The following is a 14,501-nucleotide window of genomic DNA, read 5'->3' as shown; positions in this document are numbered from 1 at the left end:
TCATTGTTACTACTACTACTACTATTACTACTACTATTATTATTACTATTATTATTACTATTATTGTTGTTGTTATTACTACTACTATTACTACTACTATTATTATTGTTATTACTACTACTACTACTATTATTACTACTACTATTATTATTACTATTATTGTTGTTGTTATTACTGCTATTAGTACTACTACTACTACTATAGTACTACTACTATAATAATAATTATTATTATTTGTCTCAGATCTTTATATATATATATATATACTATTGTTATTTCTGACTTCTCTACATGTTCCTTTATTTACATGCATCCACTAACACACACATACAAATGATATTGGCTGTTATGTATGTTTTGTTGGTCTCTGTTATTTTGTATTTGATTTTTCACCTGTAAATACTTTGTTTGCATAATAATAATAATTAAAAAAAAAAGATTTTTCTCATGTTAAATGTTAATGATGCTTATAATAAATTGCCATGTTGATAACATAAGTTCTTCAGAATGTTCTGTTACATGTAGATGCATTATGCATTAGTGAATGTGGTGGTGCTTATGGGGATTTGCTCTGGGATGGGTGAGTATGAGTGAGTATGCGGCTGGGTGGAGAAAATCACAGTATACTCACTACAAAAAAGTAGACTACACCACTGATTTCATCGTATCTTCATAATGTATGGAATAACACCAAACCACATTTTAAGGCCAGAAACATACTTTACGCGTTCGTTTATGAGTCGCGCGCCGACACATTTTGTAGAGCAACGTACGTTCCTGGCTTAAACACAGTTTATCACACATTCCATGGCAAAACTGACTGTGCATATTAAAGACACACAAAAAAAACGATATAATTAAAAAAGCAAAACAACACGTAATGCCAAACCCAATAAAAACACTTGTTGTCCCAGACATGTTGTCACAACGTTTCACAATACATCATCCCCGCTGGTTACTCCTGGCATTCACGAGCCTGTGTGCTATTGGCTCTGATCTCTGTCCATCATCTCAGGCACTGATTCATGTGGTTAAGGCACTAGTCCCGCCTCTCAAAAACTATGCGCTGATTGGCCACAGCAATGCGCGCGAGGCGGGTCGGGCTCTCTCGGAGGTTCCTCAGCGAACGCGTACTGGTGGCAGTCCGGAGCGGCAGCGCTAGCTCAGTACAACGAAGAGGACCCAACGAGTCTACATCGCGCGACTCTATCGAAAGGAAAGAAAGAAAGAGAGAGAAAGACTGCACCTTAAAATCAGCCATTATACCTGGAGAGCGTCACCACAGCCTGGAGGGGGAACGAGGGATTTGATCAGCACCGTTATTTTTTTCTTTTGTGTTTTCTTTTTTTTTTCTTTTCTGGGGGAAGGATTGTGAGCGTTTGTGTGCAAAGATGATGGTCGGGGAGATGGAGGTGAAGGAGAGACCGAGGCCGAGTCCCGACTATCTCATGCAGTTATTAAACGAGAAGAAGCTCATGACGAGTTTACCGAACCTGTGCGGCATCTTCACACACCTGGAGAGACTCTTGGACGAAGGTACGTGTGTGTAAACTTGAACCACGAGTGTGTATGTGGTGTTTCACAACTTCACAAACTATTCGTCTTCAGCGAAAGAGACTCAAACCGATGGTTGGGGTTTCTGTTTTAAGTAGGCTTACCATTTTGTGTCTCGTTTGAAACGTTTAAACCGCTCTTGACAGTTTTTAACAGTTAGAATTTGAAAAGTAACGTTAGTTCCACCCCGTCATTTCGTGTGTGGGTCGCTAGCGCTGTTAGCAGTCTGCTAAATCAACAAACTTTCACGTCGTCATATTTGCTAACTTTCACTTCTTTATCATATTTTTAAGATCTTTAAGAGTTTAGTCTTCTTCTAAGTGTTTGTCTCGTGTTGTAAATTGCACATCACCAAGCGTTTGAACGGTTCCTAACTTATTTTAGGGTGTGAGTGAGGTTAGCCGAAGTTGGTAGCTGCACACAAGAAACTTATTATTTACTATAAATCTGTGTATTTACCCAGGTATACTGAAATATTAATATCTGTACTGAACACAAAGGATTTAATCAGAACAATTAGCTGTTTGTTTGCAGATTAAGATTTCTCCCTGAGGCATTCAGTTGAGTTTTGCATGAATGCGCCCTAGAGAGAGAGAGAGGGGCACTGTGCGGCATGCCTAAATGCTTAGACACATCTGTGTCAATAGCACAGCATAAACTACTGTTTATTCTAGACATAGACATGGCTTGTAAAGCTTTTTATTTTTACCATGCAAAGGGTGAAAGACTGTTCCTGACTGTGATATGCAGCAGGTTTCTCTCATTGCAGCTTGTATATCTGCACCGTCACTCATTCACTTTCACACATGTTCTTGGTTTATTTACACGCGCTGTTTGTGTCTGAAATGCATGTAGTTTATAGTCAGGCTTTAATCTCCTTCTGTTCCGATACGGAGAGGTTTGAACTCACACACACACACAGTATCCGTCGGAATTAGTTTCATGAAGTGCACAAATGCTCGCGCTATTGACATACAAACACGCGGCTCTGTTTGTCTAGTAACAAAGAGGAACGAGCCGCCGCAAAATCTGCCGCAATGTTATCCAATATCAGCTTTGTTTGCGCTAGTATTCTCTCGGCGTGTTGCAAAATCACCCTGTGCGTCACTGGATAAACTAGTTTGGTTTGACGGATCACAACTCCACATACCGACACACAACCCCAGAAACCGCACTTTGGATTGGTTGTTTGATTTTGACATTCAGTCGCACCGCTAAACTTTCTGCTTGTGCTAACTGCCAAGTTCATGACGGAACTTGTCGTCAGAGATTTAAATGTTCAGATTTTTTTGTTTGTTTGTTTTATTGTAGGTGTAAACGTGCTTTAAAGGGAAAGTTCTCCAAAATAAAATCTGTCAATTTACTCAATCAAGAATATATTTTGAAGAACGTTGGCAACCAAACATTTTTAGAGCCCATTGACTTCCGTTATATATGGACCAAAAAAAAAAAAAAAAAAAAAAAAAACACATTTTTCAAAATATCATCTTTTATCTTTCACAGAAGTAAATCTTGAATAGGTTTAGAATGATATAAGTGAGAAAACGGCATTTTCTTTTTTAGGTGTACTGTCTCTTTAATATCTTAATGTTTTAGTATGTGGACAGTGAGCTATCAAACTACTAAACTTTTTACATCTACAGCAGGACTTTTTCTTCTTCTCTCTCTCTCTCTACGTAAATGGCACAGATGTGTTTTCGTAAGAAGCCTTCCACTTTGTCCCTTAGTGTCTCCATGAGAGATTTCTCATGAAGCTGTGTGCTCTGACACCAAACAGCGAGGTGTTAGTTTCTCCTGCAGTGATACAGCCTCATGTTTGTGTATCTGCATTCATTCTGCTCTGTTTACCTGAACTTTGCTCCTCTCTTGCTGTAATCAGTTCTCCTCAATCCACTCAAAAATGCTAAAAACCGCTGAGGACAACTTCATCCTTCGTTTTTTTCCCCCCCCTATGACACACATTTCTTTGAACACACACATGGATTGGACTAGGTGTAAAATCTCTGCTGCGCTCTGCTGAATTTGCATACTGATTTGCCTATGCAAATGAGCAGCTCAGGGTGATGTGGGCCAGTCATGTATTTGTAACGGTAAATACTCAGACTTAATGCGTAGGGAGGAAAATTTGTACCGCTACACACAGCGTCTGCTATCTCTCGTGACCTCTGCTTTACATCAAGCCAATACGGGTTTTTAAATGACTGATACTGGTGTCTAGACAGCAGGGTGATATAGCATATTAAGTAAACAACATTTATTAAAACCAAAAAAAAAAAAAGATATTTGAAGAAAATGAATGTGCAATATTGATTGGCAAAGCTGGCGGTAGATTATGGAGCTGAAACCAGACGAAATGATTACTTCTGTTAATCAGACACAGTTATTGATGTGAATAATCGCAAAATGGACAAATTGGCTGAAGTGTTGGTCTGTCACGAGTTTTAGGGAGGATTTGTGCTTCATCTTGACTGTATTGCACTGATTCAAGATCATGTTTCACTCTAGATCTGTGCTGTTAGAGGATGAGGTCTGTTGCAGATCAGTTGTTAAAGGCGTAGGTTGTTGTGTTGTTTCCAGCAGAAATTGATCTGAGAAGGTTAGACAGATGATAGTATCTTAAGTATTTCATTAAGCATTGCTGTTGTTATTGTGGGGTGTTTAATGTGTAAATAGACTTAAAACATTTCATTGCAGCTTCACACTTTCCTGCTGGATGAAAGAGACGGCGTGTGGGGGTTTGGAGGTGAAATGTGGGAACGCTCTCTTGAGTTGTCTCCTTGTAAGAGTTCTGGTGACAGCTGCGCACAAACGCTCATAACTCGAATGGATTGTGTGTGTTTGCAGCTGTTGTCATGGCAAAGGAAAACCAACACCCTTACGTCTCCCTCGTCACCCTCTCTGTTCCCCACACAAGACAACTGCTCTCCCTCCCTCTCCCTGCACTGCGCAAGTGTGTGTCAGGCTGACGAGAGAAAGACAGGTTTGCAGCATGCTTGTGATCTTCAGAGGTGACCCTGCGGGTGTTTTTAGAGCTGTCTTTGATAAGGCAGTGGCAGCTGCGTCCAGTGCCAGAGCTCAATGCAGGAGTGTTCGGTGATGGAGGGAACGAGTCAAGGTTAAAGATCTTGATTTCTCATGGTCACACAGGTTGTTAGGAAATTATCCTGTCATGAAGTGGTTTGTGTCTCTGGGTCATAAGTGTTTTTGAAAAGTCTCTTATGCTCACCAAGGCTGTATTCATTTGATTAAAAATACAGTACATTTTTAAAAAGTAATATTATGAAATTATTGTAATTTTAAAATAACTCTGTTTTCGGTAACACTTTGGTTTAGGGTCCAGTTCTCACTATTAACTAGTTGCCTATTAGCATGCATATTACTAGTGTATTGGCTGTTTATTAATACTTATAAAGCACATGTTAATGCCTTATTCTGCAAAACCCTATTATACATCTTTTAATCTTAACAGTGAGAATTTACCATATGCACGAAACATTCTTAAGGACTTCCACAATAATATAAGCCAGCTGGAAATCTTCCGATGAAATGTCACTTGTTGGTGTGTCACCATCTTCAATGTCCTGAGGTAGAATTTTCCACTTCATTAGTGATCAGGAAGTCATTTCTTCATTAGATTCAGTACTCTGAAAATACAGTACTTTAGATGCAACATTCGTGTTTGAGGTCATTCCAGGTGCTAACAGGAAGTGATTCTTATAGGCTGGGACCCGTGGGACCCCTTTACAGCATCTAGTTTAATTAGCTATCTGGATCCATTAGCTCAGGTACTCGGCTCGAGCCAGGGTTCAGTAGAGTGAGTGTGCAGATAATTTTATTCTCTCTATCTTTGTTTCTCTCTTTTTCTATGTCCTGCTGGGCGGTGATAAATTGGATAGCAGGAAGAGGTTGACAGGGTTAGCGCTGGGAACAGAGGAGTCTCGCTCATTTTCTCTCTCCCTTCCCCCCTAGTGGCGGTGTGTGTGTGTGGACTGGCCCCTGACTTGGCCCTTGTGTGGCCCCTGATAAAGTCATGTCTGTGTGCGTTAGGCTGTGCCCCGTTATCAGGGGGTCTCCCTTACGAGTGCAGGGGTTTCTTATCAGACTCGGCCCTGCCAGCTCCAATGTCTGCCTGATGCACAGATACTGGCACACACCCTTCAACAACTTTTCCACCCAGGTACAGTGAAGAATTTATTTAGATGGTACAGCTGCAACATTTTTGTTCTCGTTGAGCCAGATTCTAACTTCTATTCCGGCCGCCGTAGCTGGGAGCCTGATAGGCTAAAGCCGATGCAATGATTCAGACACGGTCACTAAATTCCTACACTCATGCTCATGTGCTTCCTGTAGGAGAACAGCAGGGCTTTCATGGGCCAGCTTACACAGGAAGAGGCTGATTCAGTGGTTTTGGAAGTGGAGGAGTCCTTTTCATAAGAACCAAAAAAAAAGTTTCTCAACTAAAAGTCATGCTTTTATAGCATGAGGCATCATGTGTGTCTGTAGTTTTACTGTGAGTAGTTCTAATGTGGTCGGGAGAATCTGTCCAGGAGCGGTTGGTGTTTATCCCCTCACTCCAGAGTGGGGGGAAGGGCCTCACCCTTTTACATTCCACAGCTGCCTGAAATATCTCCACACCCCTTCACACTCCTCTTTCATGCCATTTCTGTGCTGTTTTTCTCTGTTTTAAAACCAGCAGCTTGGAGACAACGTGTTTGTCTTTGTTTTTTCCTCGAGTTCTTGCTCTCACTAATTGAGCAACAGAGGAATTGTTTGGCTAAATCAGACGGCAGTATTCCTTAGCGCTCATCTACACATTCATTAAGCAATTGAATCCATCTAATGTTTGTTCTGTCTCCTTAAATGCTTTAATTAGGCGTAATTATGATTGCTCTTATTTTGTTTGAGCTGGAAAATGGTCCTTCAATTGATCCACGTGGACCTCGGCCTCAGCCTCGGCCGGTGGTGGTTCTGTTTGACTGTCTCACCCTGTGATTTCAACTCTTCACCTCCTATTCGCTCTCAGCAGCAGATAGGCATCACTGCAGTTTTTATTTTTCTGTAGAAATAGGTGTCTCCAAACCAAATGTGTTTCTGTCTGTTTTGAGTGTTGCCTAATAGAGGACCAATCAGAGCATACCACGCACCAGGCCTCATGGGAGGGCACAGATGTCATTGTGAAATAAGTGGGTTATTTGTCTGTCTTTTCTACAGTAAATGATATCAGACTGATTCAGTTCACATCATCTGTAGTTGCCATTTTGTTATAATTCTCACTTGCTTATAGAATATTTTGCACTCTCACACACACACGTACACAGATTACACAAACACACTGCCTTTACTGTCACTTTTAATCAATTTAGTATTAATTTCTTTCAACAACAACAACAAAAAACTGACCCCAAACATTTAAACTGTAGTGTATGCCTCATCTCTGCAGTAATACAATTCGAAATATGTGTTTTACACAGTGCATTGCAGGTGTGATTGTGTCTCGTCACGCAGCATATTCAGGTTCATTGCGGATGGATAAACTGCCTGCCGTTGGAATCTTGTTGTGCATGGTTAGGGCAGCGTCATTCCTTTGAACACACAGTAGCATTCCAGAAGTGGCTTAACAATGTAACCCACCTAGTGGCTTAACAATGTAACATGCACTGACTGAGAGCCTGTCTAGAATGCCAGAGACAAGCAGTGCTGATGCTGGAAACTATTGGGAAATATCATTACTCTTAGAAAGACTCTTGACTAGTCAGATTCGAGGATCAGAACTACCTGTAGCCGGGTTTCCATTACAGATTTGCACAAAACTTGTGAAATTTTGAAATGTCGATTAAAAAAACTATTGTGAAATGACTGCATTTACATTAACCGATGTTATGTGACTAAAGCTTTTTTTCTTCTCTCTCCTGATAAGTCGTTCCAAAACTAATGGCAGCGGATGTTAGTAGGTTTAAGCAGCCACCGCACTAGCCATTATTTTTAATCAAAGGAGACATAGGCGTGTTTTCCAAGCATTAGTGGCAAGGAAAGCCCCTTATACTTGGGATGTATGAGGTGTTTCTGAGCATTTCTCCCAACTATCTGCTTCGAGGGCTTGACAAATTGTGGCATTTCTTTGTTGTTTAGAATCCACTATTCTCGTAATTATTTTGTCTTTTTATGAGTTTAATAAAGAACTGTCTCGTCTTCTGTCCAAACATACCACGCCATCATTAAAGAATGATCGAAAAAAAAAAAAAACATTTCTATTGTAGTTTTGCAAAATATTCCTTTTTCATATTACCCAAAAAACCATCTCACGTGAGTGTAAAAACCTTTTTTGCAATATATGGGAGTTTTTGCGATATTTGCATGTTTCCATTGGGCATATTTTCAATTCGCAATTTCAATTTGCGCAATTTAACCCTTTGACGAATAGGATCACACCGGTGTGATTAGAACGTTCAGCGCATCATGTGATCATCTGCCAAATTCAAATGTGCTTACGCGCTTTGGCTGGCACTGAGCCAGAGCCAGACGAGCTCAGCGTTTTTTTTTTTTTTTATATCACACATATGCAGTGTTTTCAATTACAATGTTTATTTTAGATTTCAGACATTTAAATACACATGACTACTAACAAAACAACACATTTAGAGTCTGTAAAATACACTGATATCTATAGAAGCGGCAATAACAATACTTTCCATTATAATTAGACGACACGTTTTATTCATATCAGATACACATTGTGTAAGTAACTTCAAAGTTTACTCTATTCTTCTCCCAGTTCACCGACTCACTTTCATGTATTTGGGGAAAAGTGGATGAATTTGCGTGTTGTAAATCCAACAGATCCGATTCTCTGCGCGGTGCAAACTAACATGGCGGCACCCATCGCGCATATAGCTCAACTAATGTGATCATTAAAGGTGTTTAAACAGTAAAACGCATCCACTTGCACATATTTGACAATCGGAATATCAGATATTTCATACTATAGTTAACAAAGTTGTCAATATTTTGAATAAAAAAGGAGAAATTGAATAAAAGCAGATCATCAGTAATACAGCGCTGTGGTGTGTTACGTGACAAGCGATGATGCGTCACCATGGAAACAAAGTGATACTTTCTAAATAACGTTCATCTTGAAAAATTCACATTGGGGGCTCAGCCAGAATATTTTAAACTTGCATGTGAAAGGGTTAAAGGGTAATTGAAACAGCTTGTTAAACATATTTTAGTTGCCCAACAAGCTTATTTTCAGGTTGGTGTTCTGTTATGTGGACCCTTATTTTTGACATGTTCTGTTTCCTTTAGTTCCTGTTTCCCTGCTCTGTTTAGTTTTGGTTACTGATTATGGCCTCGTTTGTTGCAATAGTTACATATAAGTATCACATATGTCTAGTTTGCTTTTCTTTGTTCTTCCTCTGTTTATATAGCTCTTGTTTCAGTTGTTTTTGGTCACTTGTTTGGATTATTTATAAAGCCAGTTTTTTCAAACACATCTTTGTGCCTGCTGACTACATCATAACACTTATTTATATAGCAAAAAAAAAAAAAAGATATTAGGCCTTCCTTAAAAATATTCTTGTTTGCCGTAACCCGACCGACCCTGTCAATTTAGGACCGACTCAAATTTTTATTTTTTTTGCTTTAAGTCCGGACGACTTGCCGGTTGTAAATTTGCGTTAAGACCGACCAATTTTTTTTTTTTACTCTTCAAACAACTAATACAAAAGCAATAAAATAATATTAATTATATTTTAGTAAGTATTGTAAATATATAAATAGCATAGGCCTACATACAAACGAAGGCTACGTTCTTTCTTTTAAATAAAAACCGTCATCTATGTTTACACTATTGGTTAACGGATGTCACACTATGGCCGGTGCGTTCGCTTCGTCTCAACCCGTTGAGAGACGAGACGTGCTGACAGATAAAATAATTACATGATTGTGATAGCCTACGTATATTTGTCTGATTTCTTCAAGCCGTCGTATTTACCATGTTTACAGTGGTAATAGCGGGCATAGTCTTGGTGATCAGAATCCACATCGGATCACAAACATAAGTTATTTAAAACACTTGCTGCTGTCTGAAAGTGAGTTTTGAGCTAAAATGATTTTAAAAGTCTTTAATGCTGGTGTTAGCTGGTAACCTACATGTAATCATCGGCGCCTCCGTCTCCACACACAGATAAACTCTGCCTTTGTTCGTAACCACTCCCTCCTCAAGCCCGAGCTGGCCCGCTTTGGACCAAGGTATTCGGCGGGCCGAAAAACCCGGGCCGTTGGCCCCGAGGAAGCCCCGATGAGGCACGATCAAGCCCCGGAAGTGACAGTGGAAACGCGACTGGCCCTGGCACGCACTAGCACGCCCACTTTAGGCCCGACAGTGGAAACACGGCTGCGCCCGAAGGCACGGGTTGAAAGACCCAGTCAGTGACGTCACGATATGCTAATTTGTTTAAATTCATACCTACGTAATCACCATCACCAAAATTGTACTTTTTTTTTTTTACATTGAAACTTGAAAAAAAATATATAGACCGACCTACCGACCCTTTTTTTTTTTTTTTTTTTTTTTTTTTTTTTTTTTACTGTTACTGCAAACCAAAATATTTTTAAGGATTGCCTTATGTATCGCAATGTTGAGACACTCGAAATCACCGCAAAGGGATATTCCTTTCACTGCGACGTCCCTAATTTTTAACCTTTTGTATGTTGAGAAAGAACAATTGTGAAACCAAGACCAACAGTCTAGAACAAACCATTGACTATTTCTAGAGCACTTAACAACAGATATGAACAGCTGTTTTACTCTGGGCAGATGACTGTGTGTGTTTGTGTGTAAGCCTTTGTGGTTTTGTCTGTGTGTGTGTTCTAAAGGCTAAACTGAAGCTTAGTCACCTGTTGTAATTTTAACATTCCACTACAGCCAACTGTGTGTGTGTGTGTGTATGAGAGAGAGAGAGAGAGAGAGAGGGAGATTTCTGTTTCACTGTGGATGTTATATCGGCCTCCATCAATTCCGCTGTCAAACACAACAGAGAAGCCATTGCCGTCCCTTCGTGCTGCACAAAGCCTTTTCTTTGTCTGCAAGCTCCTCTTTACACTGCTGCATTTGTACTCAATTAGCTCTTAAATGTGTCAAAAACAAAAGAGCATCATGGGAGAGGAAGACTATGTCATGACTGTGCTTTTGTGAGAAGGTTTAGTGCGCTAGTGGGGTCAAACAGATTGATTGTGTGCACAGAGAGAGAGATGGCAGGGTCGAACAGAGCCGGGTGGCAGAAAACAGCTAGAAAGAGACATGGAAAGACAAATAGTATGTGTTGTGAAATGCGGTCAGCCTGCATAGAGGGGGGTGGGCCAGTGTCTGTGGGGCTTCACAGACACGTCTACACTCGAACAATGAAGCATTATATGTTCGACAACTCTCTCACACACACATGAAATCACTGCTTCGGCATACGGGACGTGACCTTGGTTACAGTTTCCTGTTTGTTGGGTCTTTTTTGCACCACCGGTATAACCAGCACTGGTCACAGTGACTGATTGTGTCATTGCATTCTTTCTCTCATTCAATGTGCAGAAAGCCTCACAACAGAAGCCACACAAAGCATTGATAGATACTATAAATTAATTTGGATTTATGACTGAAGTGGTTTAGATAAGCTTGTTGCAGTAAAAGGAAGCCTTAAACGCATTTAACGTGTATACGGACACGAAAGCGTTCTGTGCCATCCTGATATAGTTAACATGCGTTTTTTCATTAATGTAGAGGCAACAAAGCACAGACCTTCAGATGTCTGTACAAATAAATGGATGTTATTCAGGTAGCTAACAAAAAACACTGCTTCAGTTTAGCTAACTAACATTGTGTCTACACCGGATGTGAACGGTGCGATGCGAAGTGGCAAAAGACAATAGAACGCATTACAATCAGTGATGTTGTCTATACTGAATGTGGCATGACACGACATGAAATCCCTAGTAGCTCGTTCTATTTATGACATACTCCATGCACTCGCTATAGGAAGGACAAATTAATTTGCGACGATCACTTTGTCCAGTGTAGACGGCTTCTAGCTGTTGTGGCACGGTCGCGTCTGATGTAGACACGGTGTAACTCTGCAAGATTTTCTTTAAAGTGTTGTTGTTGGTAGGGTTTTCAGACTTGGGCCCGGGGGGGTAGGTTTGAGAATGTAAATTAACATTCACTCTTTATATTCAATGTAAATGGGCCTGTGTGCATAATTATGTGGCTGCCTTTATATTTAGGAAGGGCTTCCCTCACAAAGGGGTCATCATATTTGGTTGTCCTTGGCATTCAAAAATGTTTAAAACCTCTGGTTTAAACTGTTGATCGTTTCCTAAAAGTGCATCTTGCAAAATGGTTTTGTTTCAGGATCCAGGTTTCACACTGAATGTAAAGTGTCTGAACACAGTAATTACACAAACAAAAATTAATATGATAAAATTAAATTGATTAATATAATATTATTGATATTGCCATGTAGTACACTATCGTTCAAAAAATTAGGGTTATGACTTTTTTAAAGAAATGCTAGGATGCATCAAATGTGACAGCAATGACATTTATAATGTAAAGATAGATTTCTGCTTCAAATAAATGCTGTTCTTCTGAACTTTCTATTAATCAAAAAAATCATAAAAAAAAAAAAGCATCACTGTTTCCACACAAAATATTAAGCAGTACAACATTTTTCATTTAATAATGTTTCATGAGAACCAAATCAACATATGATATATTTCTGAAGGATCATGTGACACTGAAGACTGAAGTAATTTTCCTCACAGTAATAAACCACATTTAAGACATTTTAAATTTGGATTATAATAGACAACGCTTATTGTAAATTATAGTAATTTTTAATGCATTTTTGATCAAATAAATGTAGCCTTATTGAGCACGAGACGTTTCAAAAACATTTTCTATCTCTTTCTCCCTCCCTGTTTTCTCAGTTTCTGTGCCAGAGGGCTGCATTTCTTCTCTTTAAAGACTTTTGCTCACATTTAAAGACTATAACACAGTCTGTCTGTTTGCATTAGTCAAGAGTCCTATGCGGATGCTGCTTTTAGTATGTTACACTATCTTTCCATTCTCCCTGCATCTTTCTGTTCCTGTCTTTAAGACCATCAGCTGAAAGCTCATGGTGGACAAAACTCATTGTGACGGCTGCTAAGTCATGAAATTGCGAATCTGTTTTTTTTTTTTTGTGCGCTTCGTTTTTCTTCATATATGAATGTGTGTGGAGAGCAAAATCGCATCTTACTGTTGTCCATCTAATGCTGGAGTTTCAATCAGTTCACATTTCCCCTCACTCACACACATTCACAGTATTTCTGTAAATATTTGTTTTTTATCTTAGTTGCCGTAGGCAGCTTAATTTTAATTACTGAACCTCCAGGTAACTCTGCTCTTTGATTGGTCCTTGGATTTTGTATCGGTTTCTCTTCAGAATGCCAATGAACTGGTTTTACACATCTGCTGATCTGCGCTGCATGACTGGAAAGTTCCTTGATAAATATCTACCTTATCGCTCTTATTACAGGTTTTGTCTTGTGACATGGGTGGCCCAGGATACCTAAACATTAGAATGAACTGTCAGAGTGACGGATTGAGAAATCAGTTCTATAATATACTCCTCTATGACTCTTTAATAAAATTGGTGTAACGTGTCTTCAAGACTGGCAGACAGTCTCCTTCGTGTCGTACACGGTTGTGCTCAGGCTTGTCTGTTGTTGTGGTGCTGTTACCCAGAGTGCTTTGCTGTCATTACTACTCCCGTGAAGGGTGACACTTTGTGTTGTCTGCCATCCTGTGTCCCCAGGCATCTCTTATGAGATCGGTTACATAGTAAAACTAGCACCTTGAGATCTCACTCACTCTCTCTTCTCTCTCGTTCACTGGTGTAAATGGTCCTTGTCATTGGCTGCCCTCATTTCCTGCTAATTAAAAGCAGAGGAACGCAGCTCTGCCACTCCATCTCCTGCTAATAGAGGACAGGAAAAAAGAAGGGATGATGAAAAGGAAGAGTACAAGCTGGCGGTTTTTGCCAGTGCTAGCTTTTGACCATGACATCAGAGACGAAACCACAAAATCAGATTAGTTCTGCCCTCCTTTACACCACTGGTGATTAGTGCTAATATTGGTGTTTTTGACACCACAGCAAGTTATTTAAAGAGAGGCTTTGAATTAGTTTGTTTTTGAATGGAAAGGGGAACAAAGAAGCTCAGTTTGTTCTTGTTTGTTTTTGGTTTGTCATTCTAAGCAAGTTTGTTACCATGTTTCAGGAGGATAAGGGGGGGTGTCCTGTCCAGGAGGAAGGAGGTGTTTAGTTATCTGCTCTTAGCACATTTACTGACTGGTTCCTTCCTTCCTGCTTGAGCATTCAGTTCTTCCTGTCATTGTTCAGCAAGTTCACTGCATTTTCTGTGCGCGCGTGTGTGTGTGGTCAGTGAAAGCATTTCTCAGAAATGAATAAATAATTAGATGCCCAAAGTAATCACAAGTAGATTTTCACCTTGAGTTTTTTTTTTTTTTTTTTTTTTTTTTTGCATGTAACCCATGTCTGATCTGAGATGGTTCATGTATCTCATACTAATGTCACAGGATCCTCTTTTCTGAGCAGTCACATGCTCTCAGGAAGTCTTGCACACTGATGGTCTGTGGAAACATCGATGGCTTTCCTTTCTGCACAAGTTCAGAATCCTCCGTTTACTTCCTGTTATTCCTCCGATCCTCATCCTGCTGAAGTGTCGTTGTGTGATTATGCATGTGTTGGTTTGTGTGTGTGCACAGATGGAGTACAGTCAACAAGTCATTTGGCAAATGGAGTGAATTATCTGTAAATTTGTAAATGGTATAATCAGTTTTTCTTATCTCACTAGTACAACCTGTTTAATTCCAGAAACATCTGCTCTGCCTTTGTGTG

At 39.8% G+C, this 14,501-nt stretch overlaps 1 protein-coding gene across 4 annotated transcripts in view; it reads left to right on the top strand.

The window, feature by feature from the left end:
- Nucleotides 1–1,091: 1,091 nt before the first annotated feature.
- qkia (QKI, KH domain containing, RNA binding a) overlaps nt 1,092–14,501 on the top strand; it is an 84,219-nt gene continuing 70,809 nt past the window's right edge. The window contains exon 1 of one of the 4 annotated variants that reach the window (XM_048191897.1): nt 1,092–1,536. In XM_048191897.1, coding sequence (XP_048047854.1) covers nt 1,392–1,536 — 145 coding nt within the window. In that variant the 5' untranslated portion in view covers nt 1,092–1,391. The remainder of the gene's footprint in view (nt 1,537–14,501) is intronic. The other 3 variants (XM_048191896.1, XM_048191900.1, XM_048191899.1) reach the window with 3 other exon arrangements.

Source organism: Megalobrama amblycephala, linkage group LG5 (assembly GCF_018812025.1).
Source record: "Megalobrama amblycephala isolate DHTTF-2021 linkage group LG5, ASM1881202v1, whole genome shotgun sequence".
Lineage (NCBI taxonomy): Eukaryota > Metazoa > Chordata > Actinopteri > Cypriniformes > Xenocyprididae > Megalobrama > Megalobrama amblycephala.
This window is presented reverse-complemented; position numbering and strand designations above follow the sequence as displayed.